At 37.8% G+C, this 17,508-nt stretch overlaps 1 protein-coding gene across 5 annotated transcripts in view; it reads left to right on the top strand.

Annotated features, from left to right (window-relative positions):
* ULK4 (unc-51 like kinase 4) overlaps positions 1-17,508 on the top strand; it is a 653,153-nt gene that overhangs the window by 20,904 nt on the left and 614,741 nt on the right. For 4 of the 5 annotated variants that reach the window (XM_059390726.1, XM_059390724.1, XM_059390727.1 and 1 more), the window contains exons 9-16: positions 1,254-1,346; positions 3,363-3,478; positions 3,629-3,698; positions 4,174-4,270; positions 8,903-9,007; positions 11,420-11,480; positions 13,398-13,579; positions 13,893-13,939. In XM_059390726.1, coding sequence (XP_059246709.1) covers positions 1,254-1,346; positions 3,363-3,478; positions 3,629-3,698; positions 4,174-4,270; positions 8,903-9,007; positions 11,420-11,480; positions 13,398-13,579; positions 13,893-13,939 — 771 coding nt within the window. The remainder of the gene's footprint in view (positions 1-1,253; positions 1,347-3,362; positions 3,479-3,628; positions 3,699-4,173; positions 4,271-8,902; positions 9,008-11,419; positions 11,481-13,397; positions 13,580-13,892; positions 13,940-17,508) is intronic. The other variant, XM_059390725.1, reaches the window with a different exon arrangement.

Here is a 17,508-nt window from a genome sequence, read left to right as displayed (position 1 = left end):
TTTAGTAACCCTCCCAGTGTTACCTTCAGTGGACTTTGACCTTATATTTGCTAAGCTGCCAGATAAAAAAGAAAGAAATTTCACTTTATTGGCATTTAAAAATTTCTGCTAGTGAGTTTTAAGAGCCCTTTGTACAAAAGGGATATTGTATGTAATTGCATATTCCTTTTGTTAATCACGTTTTAATTTTGACCTAGGTAGGTTTTATTATATTTTCTTTTAAGTAGGTTCCATGCCCAGTGTGGAGCCCAACTCAGGGCTTGAACTCATGACCCTGAGATCAAGATCTGAGCTGAAGTCAGAGTCGGATGCTTACCTGACTGAGCCACCCAGGCGCCCTAAAGTGATTTTATTTCATAATCATATATTCTCTTTCATTTTGAAATTTCAGTTAGGCTTAATCATTCCTCGTCTGATGATTATAACCAGAAGCATGCTTTATTAGTTGTAAAAAGTAATGCTTTGAAAGTGAGTCTGAGTCTGGGTTTTAGATACGGTCTGAAGTCATTCTAATATGGGTGAACTAGCTAGATAACCTTTTAGCTCCTACACAGAAGTATGACTATGTAAAATTATGAGGTTAATTTTCTTATTTCTGAATGCAGTTTTAAAAGGGAAGTTCCCAAAATGAAATGTGTGAAACAGGTAGGGTATACAGAATAAAGGATGACAGAATTATAGATTGATAATGTTGGATATATTTAGTTTAAAATTTTAAGCTAATTTTAGATTCCATTCATAGAATGTTTTTGAGAACCCAAAATGTTTTTATCAGGCTCTGTCGAATATGAGCCCTGAAACTTCTAATACTTAATTATTGGACTCTTTAATTCTATACTATTTAAGTTTCTGAATTATTTTTTCGTGTTTCATTAAGAGATTAATTATATACTAAAATGAAACTAGGGGCACCTGGGTGGCTCAGTCGGTTCATGTCTGACTCTTGGTTTTGGCTCAGGTCATGATCTCAGGGTGGTGCAATTGGGCCCCGAGTCAGGCTCCACGCTCAGCGGAAAGTCTGCTTGAGACTCTCTCCCTCATCTGCTCGGCCATATGCTTGCTGTCTTGGGCTCTGCCTTTCAAATAAATAAATAAAATCTTAAAAACAATTAAATGAAAGAATTTCTGAGGTATATTTATAGAGAGAAATTTATAAATCATAAATTCTGGTAGATGTAGTTGGGACATGACTTGGGAATTGTGGATGGTAGATCATGTTAAAATAGAGTTTTTAACATTTTTGTTTTATAAAGATTAACTTGGGCAGGCCTACTGCAGCATTCATTTTGGAAGGATGCCTTCACTAGGAAAGATCAGGAATCAAGCATTGAGGATTCCAACATCAGGTAGTAATATAAGCTTATCTTTGTGAGGGGGGCATGATTATTAAATGATCTTCCTGATTACTGTTCTATCAATTTAGTGTCAATGACATGAATTTCTCTGCTTGCTAGGAGAAAATCTTTTAAGTTTTGCTAAAGGATTTAATCATGACATTGTGTTCTCAACTTTGTTCATTTTCTCATTAGTTGTTTATTATTCAGTCAGTGATTTAGTATGGTAGTCATTAGCTCTGACCACCAAATGTAACTCACATTCCACCTTGCAGGCACATAGTAGGATTTCCTTTCCCCCTTTTGAGTTAGGTGTGGTCCTGGGACTGGCTTTGGCTAATGAAACATGAGCAGAAGCGATGTGTGTTCTGCATAGAAACCTTTGTGTGTCAGATCTCACATTTCTTCATGCTGATGAGGTAACTGGGATGAAAATGTCCAAATGGGGTTGCTGTCAGGCTGAGTCTTCAGTGACTGTGATTAGTGTTGCTTTCCTGCCAGCCTTCAATGGCTGTGTGTATGAGTGAGACAAAGTTAGGAGACTCAAGCCACTGGGATTTGTGCATTGTATGTTACCACAGCATAACCTAGCTCCTGTCTGAGCCTGACTGAAATACCTCATTTTTATTATATAGTCTTCTTAGCCCAGGACACTTACACAAGTAATTTTTATTAAGAACCAGGTGAGAAGTGGTCAAGTAAAGTTCTGCTAGTTAGCTTTCCTCCCTCTCCACTTATTCAGTGGTGAATGGTTGTCCGATTCTTGATTTTCATTTTGGCAAATTCAGTGTATTGGATGGAGAACACTGAATTTTAATAAGGTCTCTCCCTAACTTGGGTTTCTCTGATCCAGTGAGATTTAACCGTACTTTCCCCATTGTGTTAGGCTTTGGGGGAACTCCAGAAAGCGGGACCCTGGTCTTGGTCCTCCTGCATCAGCAAGTCACAGAACACCTCTGCCCTTAGTTTGTCATCTTCCCTTTTAATCTCTGTGCTTTTGATTTCTTTTCTTGCCTTATTGCCCTTGCTGAGCCTTTTTTTTTTTTTTTCTCTTCTTTCCTGTAAGATGTTGAATCAGTAGTGATGAAATTTAACATCTTTGCCTGGTTTCTGATTCTGGGATGAAAGCCTTCAGCCTTTCACCATTAAGTACAATGAGCTGGAGGTTTGTGTAGCTGCTCTTTTTAGTTTGAATGAACATTCAGTTTTATAAAATGCCTTTTAGTATCAGTTGATGAAGATCATACGCATTTTCTTCTTGAGACTCTGATTATGGACTCTTACATACATTGGTTTTCAAATATTGAACCAGCCTTGTAATCCCACAATAAACCCTACTTAGTCACACTCTGTGTTATAATTTTTATGTTTTGCTGCAGGTATTTGGGGCCAAGTGGCAGGAGGACAGCAAGACAGGAGAAAGATAGAACAGAGCAACAGGGATTTGCTTTATGTTCTTGGGATCCTAGCTATCTGATTAGAGAAGATACCCCTCCTTCAGTTTTAGGCACCAGCTAGAAGCTGCTGCTTTCCCAGCTAGCTGCAGCAGGATTACCTGGAGGCTGGAACAGAATAAAATGGAAAAAGAAAAAAAAAATTGAAAAAACCAAAACAAACCAGGGAATTTCCCCTTAGAGGTACCTTTTCCTGTTCTGTAGAACAGAACTAGGAAGATTCTCTTGAGGGGTCCTCTTGTCTGTACTCATTGCCTTAGAGGCTAGGCCAGGCCATACTGGAAGGGGTAAAAAGGAAACTCACTGTGGGTTTATAGGTACTTTGAGTTTTGGTTTCTTTCTCCAGTCTACATGCTGTATTTATTTTTCAGAGATAAGGTTTATATATTCCATACAATGCCTTTGGTATTGTAAGTGCTCATTTTAGCCACTCTGTGACTATACTTTCCAACCCCATGGCTTTGCCAGATGTTACCTGTAATTTAATGATCTTTTCCCATCTCTTGTTCTACACAGAAAATTCTAGAAAACTCAAAAGTAAATTTGATCGTGTTGCCTTTCTCCTGTTGAACAGCAGGAAAGTGATGGAGCTTTCTGGGACACAAGATCGCAAGGAGTTTTTGAAGCCTCCGAGCAGACAAGCCAAGGGGGAGAAGAGCGGTCAGCGCTTAAGTCACTCTTTCAGACTAGGTGCGCTCTCACTATAGCACGTTCGTGTCACTGATACTTTTTAAGGGTTTCTAGTTTTTGTTACCATTCTCTTTAAGTTTCTGTCTGTATCCTGCTCTGCTCATAATATTTTTGGTCCTTTATGGATAATGTTTATCTTTTCTGCCACAGAAAATCCAGCTGAGTTGAGGCCTAAAAGTACTGTTGGAGGTCAACCGAATGAGTCCATGTTTCTTCTCAGGTAGGTAAGATGACAGAGCAGCAGGGAATCCATGGGAGGTGACAGTGGGGTCTTCCCAAAGTATCTCTTGTCCTGGTGGCAAGCCATGTTGTGCAGACATACAGGACAGGGATATGAATGCCAGATTCCAGTTTCACTCTCTGCTTTCAAAGTTACTATTAAGGGCGCCTGGGTGGCTCAGTGGGTTAAGCCGCTGCCGCCGAGCCGCTGCTCAGGTCATGATCTCAGGGTCCTGGGATATATAACATAGATTGTATAAATAAGAGATCATAAATTAGCTAGGAAATTGCGTTAAAGACATTTACAAAAGTGTCAGATAAACACAAATTAGAATTTAAATATATGAGATCACCTAGAATCTTTTTTTTTTCCCCCTCTCGTGAGGTGTGTGTGTGTGTTTTTTTTCCTCCAGATAATAGTTAACACGTGGAAGTTTCTAAAATCTGAGTAATGTTGACTGGTTGGTATTTTCCAGTACTCGTCCAACTCCAAGAACGAGCACTGCAGTGGGATTAAGTCCTGGTGAGGACAGGACTCAGCATTCACCCCAGAAGACTTCTCCTTCAACCAAGGTGAACACAAAGGAACTTTTTCTTGTTTTTTGTTTGTTTGTTTGTTTGTTTTCATATAAGATAGACTTAGAAGAATAATTACCAAGTTCATCTCTGAACTATGATCGAAGTGATGAAATTTACAATTAAGTCATCTTCTTTGATGATCACTGGTTTTTTTGCTAAGTACTCTTAAGAGGGAGTTAGGTCTTTGATAATGGCTTTCCTGAGATGTGACTGACATCCATGCAATTCACTTGGACAGAGTGTATAGTTCAGGTCTTTGAGCATATTCATGCAGTCATGCAGCCATCATCACGGTCATTTTGAAAACACTAATTATGCCACAAAGAAACCCCACACTTACTAGCCGTCACTCCTGTTTTCCCTCAATTTCTCTCACCTCTTACCCTAGGCAACCACTCTTCTTTGTCTTTAGATATTTGTTTATTCTGGACATCACATGTAAATGAAATAACATAATATGTGTTCTTTTGTGACTGGCTTTCTTCACCTAACCTCATGTTTTTTTAAGATTCATCCAAATTATAGCATGTATCAGTCCTTTGTTTCTTTTTAGTGCCAAAAATTTATTGCATATGCCACATTAGATAGACCCATTCATGGGTTGGTGGACATTTGGGTCTTTTCCACCTTGTGGTTGTTGTGACTTGGGCTGCTGTGAACATCCATACATACGGTTTTGAGGGAGCATGTGTTTAATTTCTCCTCATACCTGTAGGAGTGTAATCGCGGCATTGTGTGGTAACTGCCGTTTTACATTGCCCCCAGCAGTGATGAGAATGCCAGTGTTGACCTATCCCTAACAAAACTTGGTACTGTCCATTTGTTTTCTAATTATGGTAAAAGAGATATTATGTAAAATTTACCATTGGACTATTTTTAAGTGGACAATTCTGTGGCATTAAGTACCTTCCCATTTTTTTTCAACCATTCCCACCATCTATCTCCAGAACTTTTTTATATCCCAAACTGAGACTATGTACCCACTAAACAGTCTTGGCAGCTATGACTCTCCTCTCTGTGTCTGTGAAGTTGCCTAGTCATCTCATCTAAGTGGAACCATATAATATTTGCCCTTTTGTGTCTGGCTTATAACACTCAGTGTGATATCTTCTGGGTCCATCCATGTTTTGGCATGTGTCACTTTTATTCCTTTTTAAGGCTGAATAATAATCCATCGTGTATAAATCACATATTGTTTATCTGTTCATCTTTGGACACTTTGGTTGCTTCAGCCTTTGGGGTGGTGAATAATTCATGGTAGCTGTACTGGGGGGTGTGAAATTGTATCTAGTTTTGATTGTCATTTCTGATGGCTAATTATGTTGAGTATATTTTCATATATATATGTGTGTATGTATATACATATATACATATATATATATATATATATATATATATATGTATTTCCTTTGGAAGAATTCAAATCCTTACCCATTTGAGTTGTAGGAATTCTTTGTATATTCTGGTGGTGGTGTCCTTTGAAGCACAGATATTTTTAATTTTGATGTAGTTCAAATGATCTCTGTGTGCATGTTTGTTGTTGCCTATGCTTGTGGTGTCATAATTTAGAAGCCATTGGCTACTTGAAGGTTACAAAGGTTTATGCCTATGCTTAGCTCTTATCTTTAGCTCTTTAATGCATTTGAGTTAATTTTTGTATATGGCATGAGGCATATGCCAGCTTCATTGTTTTGCATGTGGATTTCCATTTCTTAGCACTATTTGTTGAAAAGACTGTTCTTTCCCCAGTTAATTATCTTGGCATTCTTGTTGACTATCAATGGACTATAAAAGCGAGGTTTATTTCTGGACTCTTTGGTCTGTTGATCTATGCATCCTTCTCATGCTGGTAGTATAGTAACTGGTTAGCTACTTTATTTTCTATTTTAAGAGATAGAGCACAAGGGCGATGGAGGGATGAGGGGGAGTAGAAGATGAAGGAGAGAGAGATTTCCCAGACAGGCTTCATGCCCAACCCGGAGCTCAGTGTGGGGCTTGATCTCCTGACCCCGAGATCATGACATGAGCTGAAGTTAAGAGTTGAACATTCAACCGACTGAGCCACACAGGTGCCCCAATAATTTTTTTTTTTTTTTAAGTAGACTCTGCCCAGCGTGGAGCCCAATGAGGGGCTTGAACTCATGACCCTGAGATCTAAGAGTCGAACACTTAACTGGCTGGCCACCCTGATGCCCCTAGCTAGCTATTCTTCTTCCTTTTTTTTTTTTTTTTTTTTTTTTAAAGATTTTATTTATTTATAGAGCACACAAGTAGGGGGAACAGGAGAGAGAGGGAGAAGCAGGCTCCCCGCTGAGCGGGGAGCCAGTTGTGCAGCTCAATCCCAGGACCCTAAAATCATGACATGAGCCAACGGCAGCCGCCTAACTCACTGAACCATGCAGGTGCCCCCAGCTAGCTATTCTTGATCGTCATAGCCTTTTAGTAAGTTTTGAAGTTAGGAGGTATGATTCTTCTAACTTTGTTCTTTTTCGAGGTTGTTTTGGTTGTTTTGTTCTGTGTTCCTTGCATTTTCATGTGAATTTTAGGATCAGTTTTCACTTTGCATGTTTCTGAAGAAGGCAGGTGGGATTGTGATAGCAGTGACATTGAATTTGGGGAGTATGGCTATTTTAACAATGTACAGTTTTCCTCCGTGAATGTGGACTGTGTTTCTGTTTGTTTACATCTTTAGTTTCCTTCATTTAGTTGTTTTTGAATGCAGAGATATTTTGAATTAGTTTTTCCAAGTTAACTCATTGTTCTTAGTGCTTGAGAGATATACTTCCTTTTAGTTCTTTAATTTTTAATATGAAATGCATTTGGACTGCACGAAACTTACTTCTGCAATGAAATGAAATATAAATGCATTATAATAAAATCTCATTCTGCTAATAATTGTTTAGTTATATGTGAAATAGAAAATCAGTGTAAAGGTTAAAAAAATGCATTTTGAAATAGATGTTGAATATCTTCTGGCACATGGTTATTGTAGAAAAGTTTACTTAATCATTTTATTGAGAATACTCAAGCAGTAATTATATAAGTACTATATGAGAATATTTTTTTTCTAAGTGATACTTTTAAATTTAATTACAAAATTTTTATAATTGTAGAAAACTTGGAAACTGTACAAGAGGACAAAAAAACAAAATAAAACCCTACTTTAATTACCCAGAGGAACCACGGGTTACAATTTGATATTTCTTTTTGGTTCTATACATATGTATTCATTTTCAAACACGGGAACATAATTTTTTAAACTTAATTTTTTTTCATTTGGTGGATTATAGTGTTTGATCATTTAGTTTATTCCTGAGCATTATATTTTATTTTTGGCTATCATGAGTGGGTTTTTTTAAATTAAACATTTTTTTTTTTTTTTTTTTAGAGAGCATGAGTAGGGGTTGGGGAGGGACAGAGGGAGAGGGAGAATCTGAACAGGCTTTACACCCTGTGCAGAGCCCGATGCAGGTCTCAATCTAACGACCCTGAGATCATGACCTGAGCTGAATGAAATTAGGAATTAGACACCTAACCGACTGAGCTACACAGGCTTCCTTGGTATCTCATTTTTGTAATGTTACCCATGCCTACATTTCGTTTATATATAGGAAATTAATTTTTACATATAAATTTCTAACTGGTCTGCCTAATTCTCATAAGAATATATTATATACTAATATAACTAATTCATTATGGTCTTTCTTTGAAGTCTTTGTCTTGAAAGTTCATATCTTTAAGCATTAAAATTTTTGTTTTCCGAAGTTGTTCCATACTTACTCTTCATGTATTTTTTTATATGTCTGTTTTCTAAGTTACAAAGGGGTGATGTTGGTTCCAGTAACTTTGTTAGCTACTTACTCTATTCCTTTTTTCATGCCCCTGCCTCAGTTTTGGATAATTTCCTCATTTTTCACTTCACTGATTTGGTTTTATCTTGTTCAGTTTGCTGGTTGGTGTTTCAGTGGAAATTCTTAATGTATAAATTCTCTCTTTTTTTGTCTTATGTGAAGTCCTAATGCATAACACTAGGAATGAGAGTTCTGTTTACTGTTTAAGTAGAGCACAAAGAAACATCTCATAGAATTGTTAGCAAATAACCTGGTTACTCCTTTTCATTATGTGTTAGCTCTACTTCACCTTTTATAAAGGTAGATGTGTAACACTTAGGTAACAGGTTAGTACTTGACCCTGAGATTCTTTTATGCTGTAATTTTAACTTCGTACTGAATATTCTGTAAGGCGGAATAAAGTGATGAGCGTCCAGTGGATGAATGATAAAAACCATGCTGGTGACTGAAAAACCAGTTTGCCTCCTCATAGTTTAGAGCATCAGACTAGAGAAGCTCCGTTTTCTGGTCCTCACTAGCCTTTGTGGCAAACACAAACAAGTCCATTACTTTGAGCTTTCTGTGTTTTACTTCTGTAAAAATGGGAATGATACAGATGACTGAAGATCTTTGTGAGAATCAAAGAATTCTGTGAAAGTGTTTGATTTGCAAAGTGAGTGATTCACTGATCTAGGTGACCCTTCCAGGGGTGTCTTACTCAACATCTTATGAGCTCAGTTTTTAAAAGCTCTTCATGAGTCACAGAAACAAAGCCTCATTTTTGTTCTTATTTCAGAATACAAGCGGACACCTGAGTCAGCAGGACCTGGAATCCCAGATGAAAGAGCTTATCTACATGGACTCTGATCTCGTTGTCACCCCCATCATCGACAACCCAAAGGTGTGGAAAGATGCTCTAAGAGATGAGGGCTGAGCTTTAGCCTTCCCTGAGAGCTGTACTCCTGGTGTGATATTGTCATCACAAATATTCTTTGCCTTATTTTCTTGGCTGATCCTCTGTCTGCTTTTGTGTCACTCATGCTGTGTGGCTACATTTCTTTCTGTCCTGTCTGTAACACTCTCCTTTCTGCTTCACTGAGTGGTGAGGTTTTTTTCTTCCTCTTCTGCATCAGCTCAGTCCTCCCTCCCTCCCCTCCATCTGTGGGCTTCTAGGCCTCAGACCTTTGTTTCTCAGTCCCTTCGTTTCTCCATGCATACTTGGGTAAATTTCTCTAAGTGCTCTAACTGTGCATGTGTTATGAAAGCAGATGGGAGTGAGCACTGCTCCCTTCAGCTGGGGTGGATGGGCAGGGCACACAGAGACCACACCCTCTCACAGGTGCTCAGGACTGCAGACCAGATGGTAGGGAGACACTGGGAGCTTGGGGAGTCATGTTTCACCGGTATACTTTGTACCCAGCATGATTTTTGTTGCTTCATGTCACTTTGAATGTACTACTGTATTACTGGGGAATGATGAGTATTCTCCTTAAGAAAATAAACATTAATTTTTCAGTCCCTCTGTACTACCTATTCTGTTACTTAATTTTCTTTTTTTCTTTCTTAAAGTCTTTCTATTTCAATTCATGGCCATTTTCTCTCCTCTTATTGGGGAACATTAATTTAGAACCAATGGGTTTTTGGATGTGTATTTACTAGGTAGACAAGATTTAATATAGATTACCCAGCAGTTTTTCGTAATGGAGCTAATTCTTTTTATGAGCTCAGCTGTCTGGCAGAATAATTGTATTTTATGCCAAATTTAATGTGTAATAGGTCATTTTCCCAGTAGACCTTCTAAGAACAGTTTGTAATATCTTTTGACCATATTTTTTCTGCTTATTTCTTTTATGACCATGCTTAATTGTTTTGGGGAAGCCTTAGGAGAAATTTTTTTAACTTCTAATTTTAAACATACAGAAACGGTCCAAAAATAGTGGAGTTACTGTATAGTTTTTACCCAGCTTCTCCTAATGTTAGCATCTTATAGCACCATAGAAGGGTTAGCAAAGCCAGGGAATTAACATTGGCACAGTGCTAATAACTAAATTCCTGAATTTATTTGAAATTTACTAGTTTGTACTACTGATGTCCTTTTTCTGTTCTAGGGTTTGTTAACAGTTTGCTGTTAGGCCTTCTTTTCCTTCTACTTCCTGTCCTTGTCTTTCATGGCCCTGTGGTAATTTCTCAGTCATTTCTTGGCTTTCATGACTTTGACATTGAAGTGTACTGATCAGGTATTTTGTAGAATGTCGCTCAAGCTGGGTTTGTCTGTTTCTTATGATTATTATGTATGAGGTTCTGCATTTTTGGCAAGAATACTACCAGCAAAGCTTTTTAAAATTCTCTCTCTGTAGCGAGGTTTTGGAAGATTTAGACTTAGAGATGATGGTTGAACTTTTTAATTAAACGTCTCAAGATGAAAGTACCTTTTGTTCTAAACTTATGGATCCAGCTAACCATTTTTTTTCCCCCTTCCTTAAAAAACCAGTCGTGTGCTTTCCTTTTCATGCTGTTTACAGCTTCCTAAGTGGTGTGTTCTCAAATTCAACCATGAAGTTCTTACCATTCTTTAAAACCTTACCCCCTTTCCAGCTCTTCCACAAACCTTGTCAGCCTAAAGTGCTCGCTGCTTTCTCTAATATTTTAAAAAGTTTTTTCTCTAGGGGACTGTCCTATAATTATGTCCTGCCCAGTTTGCATTGTTCAATATTTGTTTGTTTGTTTTAACATGTTTCCAGTCAGAGTATCAGCTTCCTGACTGTAGGATCTTGTTTTTCACATCTTTGTTTTTCACATCTTTATCCTCCTTAGTATTTAGCCTCCTGCCTCACCCTCTCAGGTGCCCAATAAATATTTGTTGATATGACTAAATTTCTAACCTAGAGTTTTATTAGCTAAAGAGGATATCCTTTTGAGGATATCCTTACCAGGATAAATTGCTTCTTTTTTAATGAAGCTTTATTTTATTTCCGATGTTTATTGAAGTGATATTCTAAAAATTTTACCTATTTAAAGTAAATTCTACCCCCAACATGGGGTTTGAACTCACAACCCAGAGATCAGAAGTCACATTTTATACTGACTGAGCCAGCGAGGTTCCCTGAAATGATTTTATTTTTATAAATTATTATCTGTCTTTTGTATTTGAATCTGAAGGGCAGTGTTGAATTCTTTTTCGTTTTAGTGACAAATTTTCATTGTTTTTTTTTTCCTGCCCTAATTGATTTATAATCAATATAACGGGAGATATATCAGGAGGTAGATATCTGTCTCAAAAGGCATCTTAAAAGTGTTTGTTTTTCAACCACAGATAATGAAACAACCACCAATTAAATTTGATCCAAAGATACTGCATCTCCCGGCACTTTCAGGTAGGATTATAGCAGCCTGGTTACATATAGACTCTTAGAAGATAGATATGAATAAGAAATTTAATAGCAAATGGAATATCTTATTTATTAAGTAGCTGAGTTCCTGTTTTCTTGCCACCTGATGATTCTTGGGACAGTGCTGTGTATGTTATAAATCTGTAATCCATTTGTGCCAGGCGTTCACCTTACTCAGCTGAAAGTTCCTGTAAAGCTGTGTGGACCCTTCTCTTGCCCTTGCCTTTTGTAGATCCACTGACTTTCCAACACTTATGGTGCTCTTGTGGGTACAGAGGGTTGGAGACCACAATGAAGAATTGAGATTCTAGGGGTGCTTAGATGGCTCAGTTGTTAAGTGTCTGCCTTCGGGTCAGGTCATGATCCTAGGGTCCTGGGATTGAGCACCATATTGGGAAGCCCACTTCTCTCTCTCTCTCTCTCTTCCCCTGCTTGTGTTCCCTTTCTTGATGTGTCTCTTTCTGTCAAATAAATAAAATCTTAAAAAAATAAAGAATTGAGGTTCTATTTCAGAGTGGGGCAGTTAACAAGGGGGTCAGGTGGTTCACTTTTGTGGGGATGGTGTGGGAATGGGGATACTTCAAGGATGATTGTTAGGTTTCCTTTCACGTAATGGGAAGTCTTATTTGGGATGAACATTAGAAATTGTTTTATACCTGGGGCACCTGGGTGGCTCAGTGGGTTAAAGCCTCTGCCTTTGGCTCAGGTCATGATCCCAGGGTCCTGGGATCGAGCCCCGCATCGGGCTCTCTGCTCAGTGGGGAGCCTGCTTCCTCCTCTCTCTGCCTGCCACTCTGCCTACTTGTGATCTGTCAAATAAATAAATAAATAAATCTTCAAAAAAAAAAAAAAAAAAAGAAATTGTTTTATACCTTAAATTTTGATGGATATTGTTTGAGAAAATCTATTTGCAGCTATTAAGCTCGAGCCAGAAAAAATTCATTTTCCTAGCTAGAGTATAATCTATAATTTAAAAGCAACTCAAAGTAAATTAAAAATAAAATGTGTTCAAATTTAAATAAACTGCCAAGTAGGGGCACCTGGGTGGCTCAGTGGGTTAAGCCTCTGCCTTCGGCTCCGGTCATGATCTCAGGGTCCTGGGATTGAGCCCTGCGTCAGGCTCTCTGCACAGCAAGGAGCCTACTTCCCCCCCCCCCCCTGCCTGCCTCTCTCCCTACTCTGATCTCTGTCTGTTGAATAAATAAATTAAAAAAAATCTTAAAAAAACAAAACAAAGCTGTGCCAAGTAGAACCATATTCATGAAAACCTTGGAGGAGTATTTCAAAATAATATTCCTTCCCTTTGTCCCTTTATGTTGAGTTGCTTTAGGAAATTATTATAGGTTATTTTGTTTAAGGATAGAAATTAGCTGAAACTGTTAATTTTAGATGGCATCTCATGGCCCAGTTTTTGTTTTCTGTTTGTGGAGGGTTTGGACTTGGATTTTCCAGATGACTTTAGCTACAATATTAACGTGTTATTGAAAGGTTTCATTGAAACCTTTTAACAACTGTGCAGTTCTTGGCTTTTCAGATATTTTAAGGCTAGATTGCTTTACTTACAAAAGGCTATCTTGCTTTTTTGTAATACAATTTTATTTAGCTTTGTATTTTGTAGATTCTGGGTTGCAGGGTGATTCTCCCGTGGGCATCTGCACAGTTTTCCATTCACATAGTGAAAAAGTCTCCATGGGTAGAAGAAGAGGGATCTAGAAGAATAAATAAAAGTGTCATCTTTGGAGGACTTTATGGTTTTGACATTATAAAGTTAGGATTTTCTTTGTCCTCATTTTAGCTATTGAAATTCTGTGTTCCATTTATTTCTCTTGTAATGTTTTCAGTTTTTTTTTTTTTTTTAATTTTTACATGATACCTACTTTGAACCTTTCCTTTCCTCTCCAGTGGATAAGTTAATATTTCTAAAAGACCAAGATTGGAATGACTTTTTACAGCAAGTGTGCTCACAGATCGACTCCACTGAAAAGAGCACAGGGGCCTCCCGAGCCAAGCTCAATCTCCTTTGCTATCTGTGTGTTGTGGCTGGACACCGGGACGTGGCCACCCGGCTCCTCCATTCCCCGCTGGTACGTAGTTCGTTGTAAAGACTCCTTTCATGGTCCTCACAGCATGCCTTTTGTATGTAACTTTTGTATTTCTGTTGAGATTAAAACTTTAGTGCTAAAATACTAACTTGATCTAATTACAGTAGAAAAAAATGATTTATCAAGATTATAGTTTGCCGGAGTTGTTTAATCCTCATGTCTGAGATCAGTTTAATAGACAGTGATCTTTAACTTCTTCTGTTGTCTCCTAGTGCAGGATTCACATTTCAGTTGTCTTCAGGTCACATGCATTAGTCAAGAACAAAGTGTACATCTTACTTTTTTTTTATTCTAGTTCCAGTTGCTAATCCAGCATTTGAGAATAGCTCCAAACTGGGATATGTAAGTAACATTTATATTTTAATTATTCATTAAATAGTTACAACATATTTATCAAAAGCACATAGTTCTAAGTTATTATATACTGAAGTAATAATTACTCTGAATCCTAAGCAATCATAGGCATCCCAACTGTAAATTAAAAATATTTCAAAAATAGGCCATATACTATTATAAATATAATTCTAGGATTATATAAACTACCTCTGGAAACTTTGTTACTCTTCCTCTTATGAATATTCTTTATTAAACACTTGAGCCCTATGTTTTATTTTTGCTTCCTGCAGAGTTTTCCCTTGTGATTTCATCTTTCCCGTACATGATGCATGACTTCCTTATGATGTTATTTGAAATCTAATGGGATTATGCTCTGTAAGCTCCTGATGGAAAGATACATATTTTCTTATTATGTAGGCAACATACCATGGTGGAAAAGCACATTAGATAAAGTGTTAGAAGGCTCTGGGCTCTGGTAGCCAGCGAGACCAGGCTAGATGATTACCTCTTTCTTTTCTTTTCATTCTTTTTTTTTTTTTTAAGTTTTATTTTATTTTATTTTTTCAGTGATCCGTAATTCATTGTTTATGCACCACACCCAGTGCTCCATCAATTTGTGCCCTCCTTAATACCTACCACCAGGCTCACCCAACCCCTCACCCTCACCCCCCTTCACTCCAAAACCCTCAGTTTGCTTCTCAGAGTCCACAGTCTCTCATGGTTGGGGGAAATCAGAGGGGAAAACAAATCATGATTCCCTCTTTCTGAGTCTCAGCTCTGCTGGGAGTCTCTGTGTGGCTATGAAATTGCATGGGCTTTGCATTCACACAGACCTGGGTGTGACTCACAGATCTGCCCTCTGGGTAAATTACCTTAAGTGCTGAGCCTCAGTTTCCTCAACTCTAAGATGAGGATAGTGTATACATCAGATACTAATAATTACCTTTCGAATAAGCAAGTACAGGAACTACTTTGCACTGGTGCCAGATTCTTCCTGGGTGGGTAGCAGATGTTGGAGACTGGAGGTTGCAGTGGCTGTGCTTGGTGTGGTCAAGCCTGCTTATCTTGTATTCTTGTTAGAAAAGTACATGAAAACAACAGTGAGGGTATTTGTGAAATGTGGTAATAGCACTTATTCCAGAATGGTGAAATTTGGGGGAAATGAGGTATTCACAAATGCCTTTTTTTTTTTTTTTATAATTTTTGTTATGCATCTTCTGAGGTTACTTCCCCAAGGTAAAACTTGGCATTGCAAATAGGATTTTTAGATATTTTTTGAGCATGTAAAACTTTGAGAAGGTTTGTGGTGTGATCACTAAAAAGAAACCAAACAAAACCTCACACTTCAGCTAAACTTATATCCTTGAATGGGGTGCCCCCTGCTGACTTACAAAAATCGACTTTTTTTAATCCTTTCCAAGGACTGCCCCCCGCCCCCGCCATCTTTTAGATTGAAACTTCATTATAAAACAGCTTGTGTTTGAGGAAAGTGATAAATAATAAGGTAGTCAAATCCTCTGCTTGGAACCTTCTTTCTATTTGTCTTCCTCCATTCAAATACCAGTTCTTCCAGCAGGGCCTTCTCTGACCTAGGTCATATCCCCTTAACAGCATATATGGGTCCTCAACTTAGCTGGCGGGTAGCCACTGTTGAAGTAAATGTGTTTATTCCTTGGCTTTGTTCAGCATACAAAAAAACAAAGTAGAACAACATAGAATTTGTTTCTCCGAACCGAGGTTCTGGATGGTGGGGACGTGGGGGAATGGGCTGGGTGATGAATATTAAGGAGGGAATGTGTCAGCACGGGGTATTATAGGAGAATGATGAATCACTGCTCTCTACCTCTGAAACTAATAATATATGTTAATTGAATTTAAATAAAATTAAAAGATGTTTTGTTTCTCTTCCCCTTATGTATCTACTTTTTTGAGAGAGAGAAATAATGAAGGGGCTGAAGGGAGTGGGAAAGAGATAATCTTAAGCAGGTGCTGCATAGGTTCTGCACTCAGCATGGAGCTTGTTGAAGGGCTTGATCTCATGACCCTGAGATCATGACCTGAGCTGAAATCAAGTCAGGCACTTAACAAACTGAGCTACCCAGGCACCCCATATGTTATGCATTTTTTAATGTCATTAACAATTTGTCTAAGATTTTTTTCAAGGTATGCCTTTTCTTCTATGCTAGGAATGTCTGGTCATTTAATTTACCCTGTTCCCTATTTTTGGATAATATTGTAACATTATAAATAATATGTCAATGAACATTTTTGTGTTTAAATCTTGGTGCCTATTTTTTTTTTTTTCCTGAGGGCAGATTCATAGAATTAGAACAAATGAGTAGAAGGCAATAAATAATTCTGATAAAATGCTAAAACATTCTTTAGAAACATTGTATTGACATGCATTCCCAGTTGGTGTTTATAAAAAATGCCCTTTTGTTAGAACTTTCAATAGTGGATATTTAAGAAATTTTGTATCCTTTGCCAATCAACTTTACTGAGGCATGTAATCCACATATAATAATGCATAATATTTTAGTATATGTGCTGCCAAAGTGAGCACAGTAATGCATAATATTTTAATTAAACTGTTTTGGGGCACCTGGGTGGCTTAGCGAATTAAGCCTCTGCCTTCAGCTCAGGTCATGATCTCAGGGTCCTGGGATCGAGCCCGCAATTGGGCTCTCTGCTCAGCGGGGAGCCTGCTTCCCCCCCCATTTCTCTGTCTGCCTCTCTGCCTACTTGTGATCTCTGTCAAATAATACAGGTATTTTTAAAGATTTTGACTGTGGAAATATACATCATATGAAATTGACCATTTTAGTGAGGGTATTAAGTATATTCACAGTGCTGTGCAACCATCACCACTATCAATTTCCAGAACTTTTTCATCATCCTAAAAGGAAGCCATTACCCATTAAACTTTAACTCCCCATCCTCCTTCTCCCAGTCCTGGTAAACTTCTATTCTACCTTTTGTTTCTCTGAATTTGCTTATTCTATACCTAAATTAATTGGGATCATACGATAATTATCTTTTTGTGCCTGGCTTAATTCATTTAGCTTAACGTTTTCAGAGTTCAGCCATGTCGTAGCATGTATCAGAAGGTCTTCCCTTTTTAAGGTAGATTAATATCCCCCAGATGTATATGCCACATTTAAAAAAAATTTTTATTATGTTAGTCACCATACAGTATGTCATTAGTTTCTGATCTGTTCCAAGATTCATTGTTTAGGTATAACACCCAGTGCTCCATTTTATCTTTTTACCTGTTGATGGGTACTTAGGTTGCTTCTATCTTTGGCTATTGCAATTAATACTGCTGTGAACATTGGTATACAAATATCTGTTTGCGTCCCTGCTATCAGTTATTTTGGGTATATACTTAGGAGGATTATTGGTAATTCTGGATTACCAGATTTGGATTATTTGGTAATTCTATCTTCTCATTTACTGAGGAGACCTCATACTGTTTTCCACAGCGGCTGTACTATCTTACGTTCCTTCTAGCAGTGCATAAGGCTTCCAATTTGTCCACATCCTCCTCCTGATCATTTTTTAATAGTAGCTATCCT

Source organism: Mustela nigripes, chromosome 2, assembly GCF_022355385.1.
Source record: "Mustela nigripes isolate SB6536 chromosome 2, MUSNIG.SB6536, whole genome shotgun sequence".
Taxonomy (NCBI): Eukaryota; Metazoa; Chordata; class Mammalia; order Carnivora; family Mustelidae; genus Mustela; species Mustela nigripes.
This window is presented reverse-complemented; position numbering and strand designations above follow the sequence as displayed.